General features: G+C 36.3%; 1 protein-coding gene across 4 annotated transcripts; it reads right to left on the bottom strand.

Annotated features, from left to right (window-relative positions):
- Positions 1–1,188: 1,188 nt before the first annotated feature.
- On the bottom strand, positions 1,189–24,240 carry LOC141436516 (uncharacterized). 4 transcript variants are annotated; one of them, XR_012452314.1, is made up of 9 exons: positions 19,137–19,422; positions 18,128–18,829; positions 17,779–17,833; positions 14,853–14,926; positions 12,787–12,856; positions 5,457–5,583; positions 4,537–4,611; positions 4,177–4,280; positions 3,619–3,700 (listed from the first exon to the last, which is right to left on the bottom strand). XR_012452314.1 is itself a non-coding variant. In XM_074099538.1 (8 exons), exons 2-8 carry the CDS (start codon positions 18,753–18,755, stop codon positions 3,620–3,622), a joined length of 1,110 nt encoding a protein of 369 aa, XP_073955639.1. In that variant the 5' UTR covers positions 18,756–18,829; positions 24,179–24,240; the 3' UTR covers positions 1,189–3,619. The 4 variants fall into 4 exon arrangements, 3 of the variants coding, with proteins under 3 accessions (XP_073955639.1, XP_073955629.1, XP_073955622.1); XM_074099538.1 differs by lacking the exons at positions 4,177–4,280; positions 19,137–19,422 and adding an exon at positions 24,179–24,240 and having other exon boundaries at positions 1,189–3,700; XM_074099528.1 differs by lacking the exons at positions 4,177–4,280; positions 19,137–19,422 and adding an exon at positions 19,484–19,811 and having other exon boundaries at positions 1,189–3,700.
- Between the last annotated feature and the right edge of the window lie 31 nt (positions 24,241–24,271).

The raw sequence follows: 24,271 nt of genomic DNA, 5'->3' as shown, positions 1-24,271 counted from the left end.
ATACCCTAAAATTAACAGCGAACGCTTATTCTAACTAATTTGGAAGTACGTATATAATTTTGTCTCAAAACAATAAATAATTTATTATCATCTATTTTTAACATTTTACCTGATAGGATCCACTTAACCAGTTACAGTCTATAAACCTACTTAATTAAAAATGTTATCATTATAAGAATACTATGCAAAACAGAACAATATTATAATTTATACCTAGTTCTATTATTTACATTGCCTATAAAAGTTATAAGAATAATGTAATGTTAATGTTGAAATCAGTTTACTAGATTTGTACCTTGAAAGCATTAATTTCTTGTAGCGTGGCAGCAGTCCATCTGTATGTTTGTTGGTGTAGCATTTTCTACGATCTACGATCATCTCTTTTACGTACGCCAATTTATGATTTATGAGCACATTCAATGTAACGTCCTACTATAAGAACATGTATATGTTATAATAGTGAAAAGTGACTAATATCGAATTGGATTGAATTAAAAATATTTTTTTTTCACTGTCCCTGATCTCCCAACTCACATATCAGTTCAGGCCTATCTAAACCTAAGCGGTTTTCGTGACCGCCGTGGGTAGCAAAAATACCCAAGCGATATCCTGCCGGATATTTGATACGGCATTTTCGCAGCTGTCGCGAAACCAGAGGTAGGCGATACGTGTCACGTGTTCGGCGAAACTTAATTCTCTCGATAGCCTCGCGCTGCCCGGCCATATGCCGCCTCCACATGCTTGTTGTTTGCCACAAATACCAAACACTTGCCATACACTGACCACCATCACCCAACATATAAACACGGCATCCCCATGCTTGGCGAACATGGCCCGATTGGCAAACATGGCGGACGACGAGCTTGTTGTGGCAGCGATTACTTTCGGGTTGACCTATTTTTATTATAAAGAAAGCAAATTGAAATTAAACGAAAAAGAAGGAAACAAAGACGTTGGTGGATGATCAAAATTCAAATGGTCAGACCCAATTGCTGGACGTAGGCGTGAACAAAAATGAGGGTCATAAGATGTTAATGAAAATTATCTGTTTGATCGCATAGTTTTTACTACCTACAAGTACCTAACTAAGCAGATAATTGGGCAACCACGAACAGAACTCAGAAGCGACACAATTTTTGGCGACTAAGAATGTGGTGTGTAGCGCGACGACCAGCCACGAGGAAATAAGTTGGGCTATGATCAAAATTCACAGAAATCGTACAAGGTTTGGATACATCGCAAACACGTTTGATTTGTGCACAAAAACCGACACCGACGCCGATAATTGGCAAACACGAACAAAACCAGGCAAACACCTATCCACACGTTCGTGTTCGTTGTTTAGTGTTCGCTGTTTGCCAAGCAAGTTCAAAATTCGAACTTCGTTCGTATCGTGTCGTCCCGCTGACGCTAACCGAGCGAGAGGGCATGAAACGAACCTCGATTTACGACAAATAAATTATTTGTATTTGTATTCGTATTTTCGAATTTCAGTATGGCTCCAGCTCCTTCAGCGAACATCGCTATAATTTGGACAAGTCGTACACCAACCCGCTGGGATATCGGTACCGTCCTTCTCATTCTCGTACTCGTATTAAATAATATAAGTCAGCTGGACAGCAAGACACGAATTTGAGTAATAAATCGCGTCAAGGAAGTAATTCTTTCAAGGCACTCGTGTAACACACTTTGAAATAGTTTAAATACCATCATAAGTAGATACAGTCAGGCAGAAGTGGATGTTTTTTTTATTTTGAGGAGCTCAAAATCTACACGACCTCTTTACCTTTGCAATATAATGGTAGATAATTTCGAGCACCACTCATCCACTTTAGCTACTGACTGAGTCTTAAATATCATACACCACCCTTTAACAAATGAGGTTTGTAAAAAAATAGGTACACACATATTACGTAGTAGTTACTGTACGTTTAAATACGTTTACGGATTTAAAATGGATATTTTGTATCAAATAGCATAAAAAATCGATTCAAATGTTAAACGCGTTGATTTTCGCACCTGTTTTACGTTATTTTCAGGCATGTACTACAAAGGTCATAAACCCTTGTAGGGTAGAAGTACCGTTTTTGGTCACCATAACACCGCTTTTGGCCAGTTGATATTTCAAGTAATATATGTATAAAAAGTTATATTATTTTCAAATGTTTATTTATACTGAAACAAATAGTTTGTAATGTTTTATTGCTATAAATTTATTTCAAAGGTATATTTAAACAATAAATGGCCATTAACGCTACAGTGGCCACAAACGGTACTTCTGCCCATATTTTGAAGATGTAAAACGAAATTGGTACACGTGCAATACAGTACCTACTTCAAATATGGCGGAGCTAAGCGGATACAACAAAAATTTCAAACATAGCTCAAACGATAGAAAATTTCACTGATTCCGAACATGTATAATAACTCAATATCTCAAAAAATGTCGCTTAGTCAATTTCTCCTTTCAACCGTGCGTCGATATACTGAATCTAAATCTACCTATAAAAAAATCCTTACCTTAATTTACAGCTTAGGGGTGGCCTATCGTGGTTCGCGGCTAATTAAGAGTCCAGCCAATTCTGGCACAACGCAAAAGTATATCTTTATGTAGGTACTTTTAAACAGTATTGGATCTAACATAATTGGCCACTCGTAAGTTACGATATCTTCGGATGAAAAAGGAAAAGAAGATTGGCTTCGCGTCGTATCCTTAAATGCGTAAAAATTAGTTAGATACATTGCATCGAGAATATTCGGCGGTAACACTTAACCGGTTTTTAAATGCAATCACGTTCTAACTTAGTGTGACGTCACAATACTTAAATTGGTTTTCACTTAATTAGCAATCAATTTATTATCAAATTCGAATTTGACGAAGCATTCCAAACTTATAACATTTTCAAAAACGTTAAAACTTTGTATATAATGCATACGGTGCATAAAAATATTTATTTACTAATTTTATTTTCGCGTCAGACATTCGGGAATGGGGTAAAAATTACTAAGGTTTCACGGAGCGTCCGTTCATCACAGGATTAGTTTTTGACAGTTCGTTGTACGAACGAAGCATTATCTATCAATACGAGTATTACTGTACAGACCATAACATTTCTTGTCGTGCCACCGATCGCACTCAATCAGCAGGTCATATTTAGATAGAGTACGAAGAAAACGGTGCCCTCATTTATTTAAAAAAAAAATTATGTCGTATATATCTACGGGTTGATTTAGGAGACGTGAGCAGGAGTTATTGAGATTAACTTTTTTTTTCAATGACGCAAACAAAAAATATTAAATTATTGACTACGAGTAAGTGCAATTAAGAGTGCGGAGGTTTTACTTAAATATAATTGTGAACGATCATTATCAATTACTGAGCTGGTCCTATTCACGTCTCTTGAATCAACCCGTATGTGTAAAAATATTGCCATGATAAAATTAAGCCTATGCTTGAACAGCACGAAAAGTATTATAATTATTCGCTTAAAAACTTATAAAACATCTTAAAAATAACACGATTTTCATTGTGGCGTTACTGCGTCTTCAAATGTACCTTGTGAACATAACCTCACTAGAATTTAACAGCGTCGGTTTTCTGCCAGAGACGTATTTCAAGTCACGAATCCCGCGCTTCGTTGGACAGGTTCTGTTCCGCTGTTTCCTTCATCAGCAGACTTGATAGGTTTATGTTTACGTTCTGGAAAAAAGATCAAAATGAATAAATGATTGTACGGAGTTGGACAGATTAACTGTCCTAGTTTTGTATCGGTATTTTATTTAAATATTATGGATTATTCTGCCCTGTAGACCAAAAGTAGTGTAGTTTTTATTGTTCACATTATTTTCGTGGTAGCCTACTGGTTTGACCTATGGCTTCTCGTACAGAGGGTCGTGGGTTCAACCCCGGGCTCGCACCTGAGAGTTTTTCGGAATGTATCCGCGAAATAACATTTGTACCATGAGCTTTACGGTAAAGATTGCCAACCTGCACACACCTGCGAATTATGTGTGTCACGTTCCCAATCCGCATTGAGCCCGCGTTGGCACTACGGCCCAAGCCCTCTCGTTCTGAGAGGAAATGCGTGTTTGTGCAGTCTTGGGTGTTTCATATGGACCTGATTATTTATGTTTTTATTTTTACATAAAACTGACCTTGATTGACCCCTATCTCACCTGATGTTAAGAGTTAAGATGTGCAGATGAGGCCAAAGAGATATCTCACTAGTTCAGTGACAGCCTATCCACTCTATCCTTAAAGAGCCCTAGATTGTATTTATCTGGAAATACAGACGACGGGAGCGAATTTAATAATATTAATGTAAAAAAGATAGTGTAGCTTTCAATCAGTGAAAGAACTTTTAGAATCGAATCAATATTTGCAAAGATAATCCACTCACGGAATCCACTACACTGAAACTCAAAAAAAAAAAAGTTTTTAGGTCTTATGACGATCGCCGTGGACGATCGTGACCGTACCTAATTAATCGAAATATAGTGAATACTCTTATAAATAAGTAAATAATAAATGTGTACCTTTTCGCTTTCGCCGACTAGGTTTAGCAGGGATGACAATCCGTTTAGGCCCTCTGGCCTCGCTTTACTTGTTTGCTAAAAAAAAATACACGCGAATTAGAAAACAATTTGAAATTATTTTACTTTGAAAGAATATACAATTCGTGATTTTTTAAGTGGCTTGACTTTATTTATTTGGCTTGATTTTTTGGGCCTCTCAAATAACGCCGAATTCTTGTCAAGAACCCGAGCCGCATCTCTGTTTTTTGGCAATTTTGTGCGAACCTTGAGCTTTTCAATTAATTCAAATAAGAAACTGCAGTTAAATGTTGTGTGAATTTCAAGAAACTGGGTCTAGCAATAGAACGTACATTCATAGCCTATAATATGAATATTCAATCACATTCCGTCTTCGCAGTCGGGAAAAAATAGACAAAAGTAGAAAATCAAAAATTCCGAGCAAGGTTTTAGACGAAGCCAGTAACACTGGCACCAGTCCCCAGACAAGTCAGCGCTGGCTTTGGCCCGTGTTGTTTAGATGAGGCCAACTGGATTCATTTCATTCCTGGATTATTTTTGTGGTGTGCACACGTGTAAGCCAACACACAGACGACGGCTGCGGGCCATGCGTGGGCCCACGACGGGCGTTACATGGCGGTATATGGACGCACGATCCGACCCGCGCCCGCCGTCGGTGTGATGGTGTGGCATCCATATACCGCTATGTAAATACGCCCGTCGCGGGCCCGCGCGCTACCCGCACCCGTCGTCTGTGTCTGTTGGGGTTTACACCGTGGTTTTACACGCGGGCGGAGGTCCGGGAAAAATAGGCCAGCGCTCTATTCCTGCCAACCAACATTGGCTTCGTCTTTGATAGCCATAATTTGACGGCTTTATAAAAAGTCAAATACCTTCAAATGCCTAGTCTTTCGTTCTCTTACCGGTTTTATTAGCGCCCATAACACCGTATACAGCGTCTGCGTCTTTTTGCTCAAAACACCAACTTTGTTCTTGAGATCATCAGCGGTCCTCTTCATGTTTTCAGTTTTATCCTTATTAAATTGCAATCTGAAATAGAATTTTCATGTTATTCTCGGTTATTGGCAGTATCTTAAGTCTTAAGTACCCATAATATCGCTAATGCACAATATATACATTCGAGGCAACGCTACACATTGAATTTCTGTTGCAGAATACACAACTTAAACGTTATTCGACCAAGCAAGTTTAAAATCGAAATCGGCAATCAATTTTGACGGCAGAGATGAAACGCGGAGCGCTGTTACCAACAGGCCTTAGTAAAGAATGAAAGCATGTGACATTTTATTTAATAATTTACAAATAAAAAAAAAACTGTTTTATCGCCTACTTCGCTCCTTCGCGGTCCTTCGGTCTACAGACATATTTGTACTACTTTTGTATGAGGAACACTGACGAAAGCACACCCAACTATAAAATTATGTTTATGTAGCAAGAGTAATTTTACGCCAAAGTACAGTAGATAAAAAAAAACTTGAATATTTCGGTTGATGCGTTTTCGCTCCATCGGATCAGAGTCGGACAAATGTGTCAGGTCAAGTAAAATATATAATTTCAGATTGACTGGATCGGCTCCGCGCTGATAACATTTTTACCCGACTGCGAAGAGGGAGTGTTTGACCCGTATGTGTGTAAGTATATGTACCTGTCTATTCCTATGTCCTCTCGTAACTGCTCAACAGCTGAACCGATTTTGATAAATGACACGTCATTGGATTAGTCTTGATGACGCCATCAAATCGTATGGTGCGTTAACGCTCTACCGCGTAAATACCTACTTACTTATAGGTACTTGAGTAGTAGGTACTTGTTGTTCGCAAATCTTACAAAGCATAGTTATAATCTCAAAAAAATTATTAAGCAATGTAATTAAGAAACGCTAATTGAACATGTTTCTCAGCCTTCCAAGTATATATAAGTACTCGTAAGTACTCAATGCCTAGGGATCAAACTCGTTTGAAAATTCATATGTAGTTGACCCCTTGAACACTTTGGACGTCGAGTCGAGACAGACTACGGTCACCATGATAGTAATACCGGTCCGATTCGCAAACCAGTGGCGGATTTATGTTTTTTAGGAGTGTAGGCCACTTTATATCCGCCGCCCTATGTAACTTTCTAAAATAATTTTCTCGTTGAAATCTGCCGCCCCTAGGCCGCGGCCTATACGGCCTATTGACAAAACCAGGACTGTCGCAAACGAACGACGCTCAGATATAGTCGCAACTTCGCAAGTGAAAGTCGCCTGCGATCTAGCTATTGCAAAGTCATACAGCGTTCCAATGCATGTCTTTGTATCAAATTAAACATATGTCATTTTCTATGGACCTGACTTGTTATGAACTTCCAATGACCACGGGACGTGTGAGCTCATTAAAGGTTATCGTGGTCTACGTACAGTGGAAAATTTGTCTAATGAAGGCAATTAACCGTGACTCATAAAAACTATTAAAACAAAACATTGTATTAAATTCTACTTGCAAATAAAGTTTCGTTGTATACTTGTTTAGTGTGAGTTGCACCAAGTAGCGATATAGTTACACTAGATCTAGTGAATAATGTTTTACCATTGTAAAATTTTGTCGTATAAATTTATCTTGCTTTCTCAATTAGCTTCAGTAAGCTAGTTGAGAAAGCGTAGAATACGAACATTTTTGACAAAATACGATGGCAAAACTTTATTCACCATATCTGTAAATATCGTTATACCTAGTAACTTGATGCAACTTACACTAATAGTGCGTTGCAACAAGTAGCATTATAATAACTTGGTGCAACTCACACTAATAGTGCGTTGCAACAAGTGGCATTATAATAACTTGGTGCAACTCACACTAACAGTGCGATGCAACAAGTGGCATTATAATAACTTGGTGCAACTCACACTAATAGTGCGTTGCAACAAGTGGCATTATAATAACTTGGTGCAACTCACACTAATAGTGCGTTGCAACAAGTGGCATTATAATAACTTGGTGCAACTCACACTAATAGTGCGTTGCAACAAGTGGCATTATAATAACTTGGTGCAACTCACACTAATAGTGCGTTGCAACAAGTGGCATTATAATAACTTGGTGCAACTCACACTAATAGTGCGTTGCAACAAGTGGCATTATAATAACTTGGTGCAACTCACACTAATAGTGCGTTGCAACAAGTGGCATTATAATAACTAGGTGCAACTCTCACTAAGCGTGCGTTGCACTGCACCCAGTATCGTTATAGTAGTTATTGCAACTCGCACTAAGTATCGCTATAGCAGCTTGGTGCAACTCACAGTAAGTGTGCGTTGCACAATAGTACATTGTGTCTTAAGGGCGGCAAATAAGGAATTACGAACGAGAGTCTATTAGAAGCCCGAAGTCGAAGACTGAGGGCTTTAATGAGTCGATGTTCGTAATTCTAGTACCGCCCGTGCGACATACAATGTTTTTCATCACTTTTGCGAGTAAAATTGTATTTTTTTTTTTAATTGCCGATACCGCTGATGTTTGTCGTGCGTGTGCAGCGCGCGCACGGAGCAGCAGCACACCATACAGTAACAAACTCGTTTACCAACCTTGGGCTTCATGACATGAAAATTAGTACGGGCAATGACTCATTTACCGACCACGGGTTTCATGACAAGCACATTAAGGTCGAGGGTTTTATTTGGGGGGTTGCAACTAAGGTAGCCTGCATGTTACGACACTGTTTACGAGCAAGTGTGATGAAAAATTATTAAAGACAATTCCTTTTGACTTTATGGCTTGTTTGATTGACATTATTTACATTATAACGTTTTAAGCTTTCGTGATTTTTACTCAGTCGAAATTCCACAAACGGGACTTATAGCGCTAAAACACACGAGTAATATTTACCTCAACATTTCGACCACATTACACCCCACACTTCAGTCTACTCGTGACCACGGCCACTGTAATGTGAGGTAAAGATTACTCGTGTGTTTTAGCGTGTCAAGTCCCGTTTGTCGAATTTTGACTATTGTTTACATTAATCACAATTTAATTTAGTTCGAATGATAAATTTATATTGTTACCGAAAAAAAGTAAAATTAAGTAAATTATTTTGATTCTTGGTAATGCTTATCTATCACTAATTCCAGATCGAGGCAATGTCATAAATTATTATGCACGCGTACACCTACATGATGAAATGTTGCAACGAACAGATAAGAGACCTCTATACTGCCTCTATACTTGTATTATTATCTATTCAGTGATACTGCTATGTTTATCTATGGTTATCTTTAGTCTGCTACGTTATAAATATCTACATTATGGGTCTGTTTTTGTGTGCATTCGCTCGAACGTTATCTACACTGTACACAGCTCAAGGGTACTCGTATAGGAATCAAATACATATCGAGTTCATGAGTTCTGATCTTCAGATGGTTTCAACGGTGAATTTGTGGTACGTAGGTATTAATCACGAAACAGGAAAATTGAATATCAAACTCATCTTAAGTATAATATAATTATTAATGATTTACGTTTAATTACCTACATACCGTAGAGTGTGATCACCTCTAATGAGTTCCTCATATTTCAACGCATTCTGCCAACGTCATGCATGGTCATGGGACCCTAAAATATTAAAGTCAATCATGGTCACATCCCGAAATGTAATTTATTTGTATGTATGTAAACTCTTTATTTTACAAAAGAAAAGACACAAAACACAATTGCTTCTTTGTTACTTTACTTTGGTTGGTAGAGGAAAACTGATGATTATACATGACTGTATACATGACAAATTAATACATTAATGATTGGAAAACGATCGTGACACACAAACCGATTGAAGTACCTAAAATATTTTTAATAATAACTTAATATTCTTAATAACTTACTGTCTTAATATTTTACAGAATTCCTATATAGATAAAATTTATAAATTCAGACTGTAGTTAATTTAGTTTTTATTATATTTAGTTGTTAAACAAAATGGTTCCTAAACTTGTTCAGTTAGCGGGGCACTACCACGCCATGTATTTGGTCACGGCGCACTTAAAGTTATTGTCCTACCTAGTTGAAACAGGGTACAATAGCTAGCAATGGCGTGGCGCTGTAATAACTCTATTTTATCAAGATTGATTAAGTTGTCAGGTTTACTGAAGCCTCACGCAGCGCCCTTAGGTACTTGCCAAGGCGCCCAGGGCGCCATGACGCAGCATTTGGGGACCCTTACCCTGAACACCTTATAAAAGGTTCGTTGAAAGGAAGGTGATTGTAATAGACTGGACGTTCTAATATTTTTAAGTCACATTTCGCTAAAATACGGATATGTGCCAAATTTGACGATGGGATTTTAGACTACAAGCATATAGAGTTAAGATGACTTAGAAGTATCAGCGATTGGGGATACGAGCTTTTTATTTTAATTTAGTGACAATTTATATTTTTTATATTTAAGACAAAGTGCACCCTACATTATGTACTTACTTTGTGATTTTAAATACTTCAGCGATATTGTTATTCCATGATAGATAGTAATATTTCACGCTACATTAAGATTATTTAAGAGTGATCGGCGATTCAGTTGACACAGCTGCGGAATATAAAGTAGACATGTTAGTATCGATACGCCACTAAGCTCGCGCGAGGTACCGATTAAAACTGTTCGAAAAATGATATCATTTATTTATAAAATAGACAACATAGAATAAGTAGCGTTGATTAGTATGCGCATACTATATTAACTATTAATTAAGTTATACGTAACTATTCGATAAATTATTTAGGTGTATCATTAAAATTATATTCGTAAAAAGAAATAGTAAAAAGGTTTTTATCAAATATTTTTAATGTGCACACACCGAGCTGTTACAGTATCATTATATATATGTACCTAATCTAATATAAAAAGCATTGTTCTTTTCTAACAAAACGGAATCCCGCGGCATATCCATACTAGCATAATGATTGAGGTACTGGCAACCGAATCGCCGATCAATGATCAGGAATACTATGACATATTCTCTTTACGTACAGCAGCATATTGTATATTTACAAAAGTACGTACGTAGCTTCTAATAACGCCGCCTGTGCCATCATAGTAAAAATACCTGTGTGTATTTTTGCACCATATCAGTCAGAATACTTAATTAATTGACTAACGCCAATAATACATCTTTAAACAAGAAATCCTGTACTCTGTCTTCACAAAGGACTTGCAAAAAGAAAGAACTGGGAAATAATAGAGAACATAATGCTAGTCTATAGCAGAAATCCTTGTATATTTTTTTATTTCAATATCTATTACGTTATATCGGTGGATCTCAGAAAAGGCTCTAAAAGGTTCCGACGAAATTTACTGTGTAAGCGCTTTCGGAGCCAAACAATCTATCTAGCGTGGTCCTATCTCTAGAAAAACGCGTGTTTTTGAAGTACCTGCAGGAACATATGACGTATCGGTATCGTCATTTCCAAAAATTATCGTGTGTGGCCAGTGTCTCTGCCCTGCTATGGACACAGATAATGCTTGCTGTGTATAGTCTTGGCTTTACCTAAAGCCATACAGTTTATAACAAAAGGAAAGAGGGAACATCGCACTGATAGGGACGACCCTCCTTGTACAGGTAAATCTGCAGGTATCACATAGTTCGTTTTGTACGATTTATACCTGGTAACAACTTCCTATTCAAAAATATTACAATCATATCTAGAAGTAACCTCTCTAAAACGGGTGCGTCCCAAGTTATATAAAAAGGTTAGATATAATTTCATATTATAAACGTTCATAATGTATAATAACATTATGAAGTTCTCATTAAGTGAAATGTAACAATTTCTTTTGAGAAATAAAGTTCTATAAACATAAACATAATTGGTAAATTTTAAATTTTAAAACCAGAAAATTAGGTATTAGTTATTTATCACCCTTTATATAATTTTTGTATTGCAAAGTTTTACTTCTAAATTTGTGCGAGTGACGGTTCGGAGCAGAAGCGACTTGGATAGTTTAGGTTCAGAAGCCTTCGATGTTAGGTTTTTTTTATAGCAGCGAGGATACCGTAAAACTTTTTTATTTAGGTACTTATATTTTTGAGCGTTATGTTTTCCGTTGGAAGATTAAATGAATGTTATATATTTCGGTTGTTAGAGGTTGCAAATGTTATATTATTTGATCGTTATACTCAATGTATTTATGTCCATAACTCATTATACATTATGAAATTATATATTTTATTATTATACGTTATGGGCATTAAAGCAAACGTATGTTATATTTAAAAATATATAGATAGTGAAGTTATACGTAATTAATATTATGTGTTTTGTTTTTATATATTCTATTACTTACCCCTCTAAACCCAAGGTAACATTGAACAAAAAAACGTAACAACTTTTGCTGTTAAGCTGACAGCATGCCAAAAATATATCGGGTGTTCAGACCCGAAAAAAGGAAATTCGCCGAAGAACTGTAGTCAACGACATATCTCGAAGAATATGCAAGTAGGCGTGTGGCAATGGACAGGCAACATCGCTCCAAGAACAACTAGCCGTTTGGGAAAATTAAAACCAGTGGCCAAACCCCGAACCAGAACATACAGCGTGGCCATGCCTCCCACAAGGTTAGCCGACGATATCGCAAGAGTTGCAGGCAACCGGTGGATGCAGGTGGTGAACTAAAATTAATGACTGACTAAACGAATGACTCGTTGTAGCGTCCCGAAGGAGTTGCCTTTGTAAGACAGTGGCTTGACAGTGGATGAAGAGTGTTAAGATATTTAACGACCAGTTACTCGTAGTCGCTCCGTTATTTGCTATGGCTCTTCTACATATTAATACCCATAAAGCAGTTTCTGACATTGAAATAAATAATTAAGTATGCGCAAATCAATTAATTAACTTCTGAGGATATTGGTAGCCTTTTTTAACCTTCAGCTTTCGACTCCTTGTGCAAGAAATTATACATGTATGTTTTTACCCAATCACCCATAAATGTTTTGATAAGAATATAATTAATAGGTACGATTAATATTCAAGGTTTTTCAACTGATAAAATTATTTTTCCAATAGCATCTCATAAATACATAAATATAGAAGTAATCATAAACTTTACATAATAATTGCCTTTAAACAATGCGTATCGCAAACAGATGGAAATGATATGTTAGTGCACGTTCCGTTTCTGTAATAAATATAAATGGCATAGCTAGTTCGTTGCATATTAACATTAATAAAATAAAAAGGAAAATATCATAAGTGATGCAAAATAGCAAACCTGAATTCCATTGTGTCGCAATTTTTGCATTTTTTTGAACTCTTGCCTTCGATGTCGCGCGGCAGGTTGACTGCAGACAAACCAAGGGGATATAACAAGTCGCTTAGCTTAATCAGTCGCCCTACGGCAGACAATGGTGTGGACCATCTCCTAAAATGTCTCTAAACAATAATAACAACAAGTGCTATGTCGCTAAAAAATACCTTTTCAACGCTAACCGATTAAAAAGTTTAATTATCATATCTGTCATTAGCGTTCAAAAGGTTAAAAAACAAATGTTGTCGAGCTGCGTCTTCACCTAAACTTGCGCAACCATTTTGTTCTCTAACATCTAACTCGCACTTTTTCAATATAGTGTTACGTATATAATGGTGAAAACGCAGATTTAAAATAATCGCATTTAAAATAACTAGGTGAAAAAAAACAAGTTCTCGATTAAAATGGAATGCGTTATTTTTTCTAGCACTGGCTAAGCCTTGTGACGTTACCTGCCAGTTCCAAGTAGGTAACTTTTCTTCTACTACCTGTGGAACGACCAACCCCACGTTCATCGGCGATAAAATATTGTTAATCATTGTTTGAGAAACCGGTTTTCCCTTCTAAAATTCCAATAATAAAGGTAATATGCCCAAACCAAATTTAAGTTAGCTACCTGACCATTTTTGTAAAGAAAATGTTGACAATGGTGTAATCTGCTTCGGTTGAATGGTGTGAAGGTCATTCACATTTAGATAATATCAATTTTAGAAACAAACACAGTCTATCTCGTTTTTAAAAAAAACCGGGTAAGTGCGAGTCGGACTCGCGCACCGAGGGTTCCGTGCACATTTATAGGTATGTAAACGGGAATCGTGTCTTGAAGATATTTCTCGATTTTTCCGAGTGATTTAAAACATCCAGTGTATGCAGAGCCCTACTCTTAAGCATAATGTACGCAGTGTGGGGTCAGATTAAATTGGTCATTAATAAATATTTACAGACAGACATAAAAAATCAAGATACCTTCATACCAAATTTCAAGTTTCTAGGACAACTGGAAGTGCCCTATAGGTTTTCAGTGCACTGCTATTTGTATGGAAACACGTTGTTTAATGACTGTAACTTTTGATTGCGTTGGTTTAGAAGTTTGATTTTTTCAGGGCTTCAAGGGACCGCAGATTTGAGTATTCGATATCAATTTCAGCTTGATACGTTCACGCATTCCTGAGAAAAAGGGTCTTGACAGACGGACGGACGGACAACAAAGTGATCCTATAAGGGTTCCGTTTTTTCCTTGCGAGGTACGGAACCCTAGAAATTCACTATGATTATGAGGAATTTTGAACGGTTTTTATTTTTAACGTAAATATTAATTACATTGATAAGATTAGACGCAAAAAATAATTAAAAATAAGTAGATAGGTATAGGATCCATCTAAACAATAAAATAAATATTGCTACTATACTTATCGTTACCTCTAATGTGATAATTATGTAGCCATTATAATCTTAAGCACATTCGCTTGCTTTGTTTTAATTATTATATACTTAAGTGGTGACTTTTAATGTGCGTAATAATGATTTGTTATAAAAATCGTGTGTTAGCATTTAATTTCGCTAAGTTCTATATATACTAAAATTTATCTAAAGCTTAACGTTTATTTAAGTTTTTCTTTGTATCAATAATTATAAACAGAACGTAAAAAATAAAAATCGCTAATTTATCCAGAACTCATAAAATCAACTGTCACAAAAGCAGTAATTTAACCTTTTAACCGCAACAATACCGTCCGGACATATTTATTAAAAAGTGCAAATTTGAATTAAAAATTAATACAAACACTTCGACCAAGCTCTTTTTTTAATCCCCTTTTGAACAATTACAAAATGTATATTGACGCATTAATTGCCAAACGGACAGTCCACATGAGTAAGTACACACGTTTAAATGCTTTAAAAATTAGAAACATGTGCAGTTTCCTTTTTAACGGCATTTAAATATTGTTTTTAGTTTAAGCAACGTATGCGTCAATATGTATCATTCGCGTTCATGTCATGTCTAAGAAAACATATATAAAAGCACTTACTTCTGAAATCGTTTTCAACACGCCTTGACTCTAAGTTTGCAGTCGGAACACAAGTGATTACTGGTTTTTCAACACTGAAAAACAAATTAATACCGTATGGTACTATTCAATGGAAAAAATCAATTGTGTAAACAAATGTGGTGACTGACATTGACACTTGACTGACGACTGGCTGACTGACTGACTGACGTTGGCTCTAGTGATGTGAAAGCTCTTTAAGATACTTCAATCAGCAGTAAATAATTATTTTGAATTTACTCATATTTCATTATTTAATGTTTTCCCTAAGTTTAATTTTTAAAAATGGCGAATCACGTATTCTCTTAGTCCTGTTCAAGAGTCATTCACAATGTTTCCATGTCCCTTTTAACTTAAAATGTTTAATAGCATTTTCACGAAGTTTTAGAATTATATCTTCAAATATATATACCTAACGTTTTTTCCATACAAACTTACACTCCCCTTTATACCCCTTTAAGGGTAGAATTTTTAAAATGGTGAAACATGTATATCCACTTATATTTTTTGACGTATATTTTCCCCAAGGTTTATGATGGAGTATTTTAGAATTGAAAGGGTCTGTTAAAATATGGATTAATTTAGATTTTTTTGCTGCTTAAGTAGCGTAGTAGAAAAAGGCAACCTGAGATATGTGTGCATAGGAGAAATTTGTATCTTGACTCCTGTCCAACGGTGGTGTAGGGGTTATAGTACGCAGTACGGATTGCTGAGGACCTAGGTTCGATTCCCAGCGCTGGTCTCTTTTTCTGGTTTTTCTGTGCATCCATGTCTCAGTTTGTATTGTCGATATAATTTAGAAGAGGCATTTTTAAATTTACATAAGAGAGGGAAATGAGAGTAGACACAGGGAAGTGATTCAAAATGATTTTTTGGTCCAACAATGGACTCCACAGTAAATATGATACTAGTAAATAGAAATCTACATAATTTCTACTAAAATATTATTTTATCGTCCAACTAGTGTTTACCCGTGGCTTCGCACACGTAAATCATTAGGTCCAGCAGCTGAAATACCGGGATTTAAAAAAATTGACGTGGTAATTCCCGAAAATTAAATCGTTGGTTTCATTGACATTACATTAAAAACAATCATGGTCAAATTTCATGACTCTAAGCCCAGCGGTTATTAGTTCGAAATTTTATCCCTATCTCGTGGGAATATCGAAATAAAAAGTAGGCTATGTTTTATTCAACATACCAATTTTCATGACTCTAAGCTGAGCGGTTGTTATTTCAAGATTTTATCCCTATCCCATGGGAATATCGGGATAAAAAGTATCCTATGTTGTAATCCAGGTTATCTAACTTTTCTCCAAATTTCATCCAAATCCGTCCAGCCGTTTCAGCGTGAAGAAGTAACAAACATATTCACTCACTCACTCACAAACTTTCACATTTATAATATTAGTAGGATTAGTAGGAAGTAGGATAGGATTAGAAACCTTTATAAACCTTCATTAAATAGTGTAACTTAACACAAATAATTATATCTACGAATAAATTAATTTGCAGAGCCAGCCATAATTATCGGTAGGTAAGGTTGGTTCAGTCAAATAATTAATTTTGTTGGTACAGCACTAAATTTCCAGAGACTAGACCGACCATAGACCAACTTCGGTGAGGAAAAAATTATCATGTCAATTTGACAAATATAACGGATTTTCGTCTTCCAATTAATTCTATAAAATAAACATATTTACACGATTATTTAATGATAAAATGATTGTTAAAAACAGTGGTGAGCTCATTGAGATGTGAATATGATCGGGATTGGCGTTCAAATGTAAGTAACTACGGAGTAATCGTGAAAAATTGCTTTGTTTACACAATTGATTTTTTCCATTGAATAGTACTTTACTTATGTCACATTTACCATTTAAAAAAATCTATACTTAAAGGTTGGTTCACACGTAATAAGTTATGAAGTAGTTAACTAAATTTTAACTGAAATTAAAGCGTGTAAACAATTAATTTAGTAAGAAGTTATCCTACGAATATAATAAATACGAAAGTTTGTAAGTCTGTTTGTTTGTTTGAACAGATTTAGATGAAATTCGGTATATAGATAGTTTGAGTCCCGGGGAAGGACATAGGATAGTTTGTACCCCGGAAAATTTCATAGTTCCAGCGGGATAGTGAAAACCGAATTCTACGCGGACGGAGTAACGGCTAGTAAGTTATAATTAAGCGTGCAAGTGAACAAGTAAATTAGATTGTGTCTATTTTTCGGTTTAGTTTTAGTTAAAAAATAGTTAAGTGTATAAGTTTAGCGGAGCGGTCGCGTTCGTCAGTTCTTGTGTTTGAAGAAGAGAGAAGAACAAGATCTTTTTTGGAAATGTCGAAGTTGTCAGAAGACACTACAGTGAAGTTTATTGAAGGATATATAAAGCACGATTGTTTATGGAACATCCATCCCTGCATATTTCATCTTTCAATTCATCTAAAACCTCACTTAATAAGAATTAAATGACTGAATTAGATCTTCCATCTCGGCATCTTGGGCTAACTAAAGAGCTGATGTGACCATGACGCTTACTATAAATTACCTAAGTCACTTAAAATAGTTTAAATTTAGTTAACTACTCGATAACTTAATACGTGTGAACCAAGCCTTTAGCAGGATGTTGGGGTGCAAACTGCTAAAATAATTTTAAAACACCGGACAGGGCCGAATTAAACATGTCGGGAATCTTATTATTTTACTACTTAATTAAAAACTAGTTTCTACTTATCTAATAAATTAAAAATTGTACTATTCTACAAGTTTTGTACAATTAAAAAATAAAATTCCTGGGCCAATAAAGCAGGGGTAAAACCCTTAAAAAAAACGTAAATGTAAACTAGCTTTTATTTTATGATAGGCTAGGAAATAAATTGGTTGATTGTCATCATGTAAATTTCTTACCTGGGCATCAAAGGGGGTGGCGGATGAGCGAAAATAGGCACTTCCACTGGTGCTTCTGCAAAACAACAGAAATAAATTCAATTTTCATGTCATTCATGTTCAACTAAGAAATAAAACTTAAGGAGACTTCATTGACAATTAATTTGATCATCAAAAACAAATTAATTTTACATAGACACAAAATAATAAAAAAACAACCATGCATTATTACTGATAATTCAATCTCACTTATTGTAACCCAAAGAGGGTACCACGAAATTTGAAAATCGAAGATGGCAAAATAAGATATGAAGTTCAAATTTTGCACTTCCTAGTCTAGGGCCAGTATGTTAATGCTGAGTTAAATTACCTTCAGGGGGAGGTGGAGGGGGAGGCGGTGGTGGCGGCGGCGGCATCAACACACTAGGCTTCTTGTGGTGCGCAAGTGCGTGTGGTGGTAAGACCCCCGTCCTATAAAACCTCTGCTCTTCAAACACTGTTGCATGCACATATCTACAGTGTGGTAATGTGCATACAGCATTTTGAAAATTCCTACAGAATCTGTAAACCCCAGGTAGCTGCGTTAGGTCCCGTTCATGGGCGTATTTACATGTGCCTGCCCTACTACACGTCCCTCTAATGAAGTCCCTGCATATAGTTGGCTTAGTTCTTTCATTTGATTCAGACATTGTCGACTCATAGTTAGATGATTGTGATGATTCCTCATGCTGAGTCAATGCTTCTGGTGAGCCTTGATTGATGCTATCGTAATCTTGTGTGTCTATTTCCTGTTTCGGAGTGAGGTTGAAGTTAAACGGACTGGCAGGACGAATGGTTGGTTGGTGTTGAAGGGACTTAGCTTTCTCTAGCAATGCCCTCTGTTCCTCTTTTGTAGTTAATTCTGAAGAACAACCTGTTGGAGAAAGATCTCCTCCACTTGGAGGGGACTGGTTGCTGTTCTCCGTAAAGTCTATTTTAGATTTTAAGAACTTCTTCATGTTTTTGAAATTAGGGGATGGCCTAAAAATTATATCTTGCTTCTTATTACCAATTCTTTGGCATGGATGTATATCTGAAAAAGAGAAATAAAATGTATTTAAATTATTTTCATTCATAAAAAACAACCTAAAAACAAGTTATTAAAAAAATACAAGCTCCTTTTTCCGACTGAACTTTCTTTGTCATTCAAGCTACATATCCAATATCTATATCAAACAAGACAATTTGATCACTAGAAGTGGGTGAAATTTGACCTGCATGATTCAATCTTAACAAATATACGAAATAAACTACAAGTTAATTTATTCACATATTTATTTCCTATATCATATAACAAGAGCAGCTTTCCTTAAAATAAGTGTAAATAATCAGATTGTTACCAATATTTGACTGCATAGCTTCCATAGCCTTTTTACTCAAACAGTTTAAAAAAAATAGAAAGTACAACTTTCCAATTTACGTAACGGGAACCCAATGTCCTTGTTATTATTTTAACAACAGCCTAGCCATAGTCACTAAACTAAAATTTGACATGAAATAAAAATAAGAAAGAAGATGAAAAAATCTTAAAGAAACTTCGCATCCGATCTTGATGGTTTCTTAAATACAATAACAGCACACCTATCCCGTCGCTGACGAGCTGTATAAGCTAAGCTACATCGAAGGTAAAGTAACTGTTATTTTGACAATGACAGGTTTACGGTTTATTGTAGTAACGATTACATACCTGCTTGTAAATATAGCATTTAATACACTGAGTTACGAATCACAAAACATCTGACAATTGATTTGACCGACGGCTGTATCAATTTTATTAGGATGTTAACTAAAGCCAATTAGTGTTACTGTACTGTAATAAATATACAAAAGGCATAATGAAGCGAATTACGGTAGAACTAATTCGTAAACCGCACCCAATGAATCAAATCAAGATCATCAATCATCAAATACAAAATGACACGACAGTGTATTCGTATTCTTTCTTTCTATCACTTTCTATACTATTACTATAACTGCGTTCGTTCGTTGTGAGATTTGCGTTTCGTCAAACAAACAAGAGACAGCAGGGCTACTACAAAATTCGAAAATCGAAGTTCATGTCTTTCGATCCCTTTGACACTTAGACTATTTAATACGAGAGCGAGAGGGACAGTATGATAAGAACTTCGATTTTTGAACTTCGGAGTAGGCCCTCAGATACAACGTGACGTCAAAGTCTAAGGTGACGTGCAGTGCGAACACGATCACGAAATGTACGAAAGAAACGAACGTATGTAACCACTATGTAACAATTATTTCATCTCTTTCGTTCGTTCTGTAAGGCTCCCATAGCCCACACACACTCACGCTAATTTACGTTTCGTTTCACGTTGTGAACTCACTCGACACGATGCGAACGCCTTTCATTTGTTTGAAAATTAAACAAAAAAAAACAAAACAGTTAACAAAATTTTGAAATAATGTTAGACAAAACCACAGAATATAATAATAGTACTAAAGTAGAATACAAAACTATATATAGTCTGTCAAAAGAGAAGAAATTAAAAAGTGGCAACACTGTAGTGTCATCCCTTTCAAACCCTGTCAAACCAAAAAGGGAGGACACTACAGTGTTGCCACTTTTTAATTTCTTCTCTTTTTTGACAGACTATAGACCGGGAGATGGTGACACAAAATATTAGATGATTTGTACCAGTATAACGGTTCTTCAGGTCTAATTACGGAATGACAAACAAGAAAATGATGGTCATAGCGCTGGCCCAATCACGTGGGCGTTAATCGAACATGTCGGATAAATAACGAGTGTCGAACGACTTGTTCCACAAAAACTTTTTCGTCTTGGCGGGAGCACTACTAGCCTGCAGGGCAAAGTCTAAGAACATTTTCTTACACTGTGTGCAGAGCTACCCCGAAATTCGAAAATCGAAGTTCGTGTCGTTCATCTCTCTGACACTTGTACTATTTAAAAAGAGAGCGAGAGGGACGGTACGATACGAACTTCGATTATCGAATTTCGGAGTAGGCCCTCTCAGAAGGGCTACTACGAAATTCGAAAATCGAAGCTCATATCGTACCATCCCGCCGACGTTTATACGAGTATTATTTAATACGAGTGAGAGGGATGGTACATACGAACTTCGATTTTGAATTTCGTAGTAGCGCTTCTGAAACTGAATAGCGTTCACAAGCACGATTATCGGTTGCGAGTGCGAACTGCGAAGCGAACCTTTTGAAGTAGGTTAGGTAGTCACTTCAGCAGGGCTACTCCGAAAATCGAAGTTCGTGTCGTGCGGTCCCTCTCGCTCTCGTATTAAATAGTATAAGTGTCAGAGGGACCGCACGACACGAACTTCGAGTTTCGAGTTTCGGAGTAGCCCTGCAGTAAATACCGCGACACGGAACTCCAAATGACAAGTGGATGTGATGTCACAATACAAGTAATATTTATACCTGTTACTTGTATTGTGGTGATGTGAACGAAAGTTGAATTTCGTACCGTACTAGGTACACAAAAAAATAAAAAAAATTCGCTCTGGATCACTTAAACTGGACTGCTGATCAGTGGCGGCAAATAATATAGTGTGGCGAATCCAAATTTGATATAATTATTGGTCATGAACGGAAAAAATCATTCGAACTAAAGACGAAGTATTTCATTTCATTTCATACAGCTTCAATTAAGACAATTAAAGGTGAAGTTTCCTGGCTCATTAATGATTTGGGATTGCTGTCAGCACAAGGTGTGGGTCGCCTGCATTTTGTAGGAGGGACTGTGAATGACATGAAATATCAAAACATTTTGGAAACGAGCCATCCATTTCGAATTTGAAACATCAAAATGCCTTCACTTTTCAACAAGATGGTGCTTCCTGTCTCACAGAAAAGGCGTCGATGGTCTGGCTTAGCTCTAAAAGAATCCGTACGATGGAGTAGCGACGGCCATTCGACGGAACAGTTCAGACTTGTTTGAAATCCTGTGGTGGAAAATGAAGAAAAAGTGACGCAAGTTTCTATCAATATCAAAAGCAGATTTAAATGAGAAAATTTTGTCAGTTTGGGTTTCAACAACTCCAGAAGAATGTGAAGAATTGATAGCTACTATGCCGCCGAGAATTAAGGCAGTTTTGGTAGTAAAGAAGATTCAACTAAGTGGTAGACGAACTATTTTGAGGGACTTACTACGGTAGCCGAACTTTTATGCGTGGACGTCGGTGGAAGAATTATTTTTATACTTAATAATATTGGGAAATAAAGATAATGAAGTTATAATGTACCTAGTATTTTTTATTAGACTCTTAAACTAGTATTACTAATCTATATTTCAATTTTAAACAAACGTTACTTTCAGTTTTACTACTAGACTAGACGAACTCTTTTGCATTGGGGTTGGGGCTCATGATCGGAATAATATGTCTTAGGAATTGTGAAAATCGGAATTAGCAAATTCGGAATAAAATAATTTCGGAGTATTTGGGTGTTCCCGGAAATTCGAATATGTGATTTATTGAGAACTCTGGGCAGAATTTTTAAGTTGTTTCAAAATATGCTGGGCAGGAACCACTAAATCTAATGTGTTCTTTATTGAGAACATTGGGCAGGACGAGTTTATGGGAGGTATTAAAAAAAACTATTTTTTTATTGTACCATTTTGTCGGCATAGTTTACATATATTATATATTCGTGCAAAATTACAGCTTTCTAGCATTGATAGTACCTGAGCAAAGCCGCGGACAAACAGACAGACATAGCGAAACTAAAAGGGTACCGTTTTTGCCATTTTGGCTACGGAACCCTAAAAACCCGTCTGTGTCGTAGAGGTGCAGGGATTAAAATCTGCCTCATATTGCCTGATTTGATTTCATAACTGTACCTATATAGGTTCCTACTAACTAACACTACGGTAGTACCTACTATTAACACACTAAAGTCTGAACTACATCTAACAGTGAGGTTTAAATGAATGTTATTAGTTAGTTTTTTACTCTGTAGCTTAAGAAAATTCAGATGAAGTCTAGCTAAAAGAGTTGAGCGTAAAACCGACTACAAAAACCTTGAATAGTACATTGTGTCTTAAGGGCGGTAAATAAGGAATTACGAACGAGTCTATTAGAAGCCCGAAGTCGAAGACTGGGCTTTAATGAATCGATGTTCGTATTTCAAAACTCAAACTCACAACATTCATTGACAAGAAAAACACACTACATCACAACAAAAATTCTAGTACCGCCCGTGCGACATACAATGTTTTTCATCACATTTGCGAGTAAAATTGTATATTTGTAAAAGAAAAACTAATATTTTTCAAAAAATGCCGATACCGCTGACTGCGCTCTTGGCAGCGCCAGCTCCCCGCTGCTAGTAAAATATTTTTAAGGATTTTGTAGTCGGTTCCATTTTTAGTTTTTTTTTTTGGAGTCGGTTTCACTTTTTTTGTTAAAAATTTTCTTTATTTCTCACTTTTTAGTGATTTGTAGCCAAAGTACATCTACAACGATTACATGAAGCCCAAACACGGCTTAGCTACGTTGTTTTGTAACAGAGTCCGTTGCCTACCTACCGGCTTCAGCATCAGATCAGTTCGAAAGAATCATTAACTTAAAGCTCCTTCTTAGTCGCTTGTCTAGGTACTTATATTAATAATGATCGTTTGTAGACGAGCGAGCATTACTTAGCTTTGATGAGTTCCATTGGTCATCTACGGTCTTCTTCATCAGGTCCAGTTTACCAAAGGATACTTTCTGAATGAACATGCTTATCTTAATGCTAAAAATGCTAAAATCGCCATAGGTATGCCTATAAAATTTGAGGTTTGCCCTCGATTTCCCTAGGATCCCATCATCGATCTTGACTTGGTGACAATGGGACCCCCTCTGAATAAGGCCTTTCGAATAAAAAAAGAATTTTGAAAATCGGTCCACAATTGACTGAGTAATCGGCGAACATACATAAAAAAATACAAACATTGGAACATAGAACTTCCTCCTTTTTTGAAGTCGGTTAAAAATATGCTGTAGGTACCTCTCGATCTGGCCTTCTACTATGAAAGGCTGCCTCCTACCTACCCAATTAACTGGCGGTTTTATTTGTGTTGTCATTGCCCATATTAATACTAACAATATAATTATTTTTCTCAAAATGTAGACAAATTAGTTGCAGCGTGTTATTTTATATTGTCTACCTACTTATCCCAATTAAGGAAATCTGCAGACATCGACGCGAAGTGGCGAAGATCTATCTACTGTTGAAATATCGGAACCCGTACTGCGCTCTACAAATTACATACTACGTAGTTACTTATATTATAATCTCGAGGAAGATTCCAAGTTATTGGTTGTTTCAGTTGTTTGTAACTACATCTATATTTGCCATAATATAGTTAAGCAATCTACTTTTCGCGTAGCATTTCATTTCTTTCACTCACTCAAGTTGACTCGTCGTTCGTTTCGTACTCCTGCCTGCCTGCCTCGCGCCACGCCACACAGCCACAGCCGTCTCGTTCTATCATAGCTAGTAT

This window comes from Choristoneura fumiferana, chromosome Z (genome assembly GCF_025370935.1).
Source record: "Choristoneura fumiferana chromosome Z, NRCan_CFum_1, whole genome shotgun sequence".
In the NCBI taxonomy this organism is placed as follows: domain Eukaryota; kingdom Metazoa; phylum Arthropoda; class Insecta; order Lepidoptera; family Tortricidae; genus Choristoneura; species Choristoneura fumiferana.
Note: the sequence above shows the minus strand (reverse complement) of the source record. Positions and strands in the feature narration are given on the sequence as shown.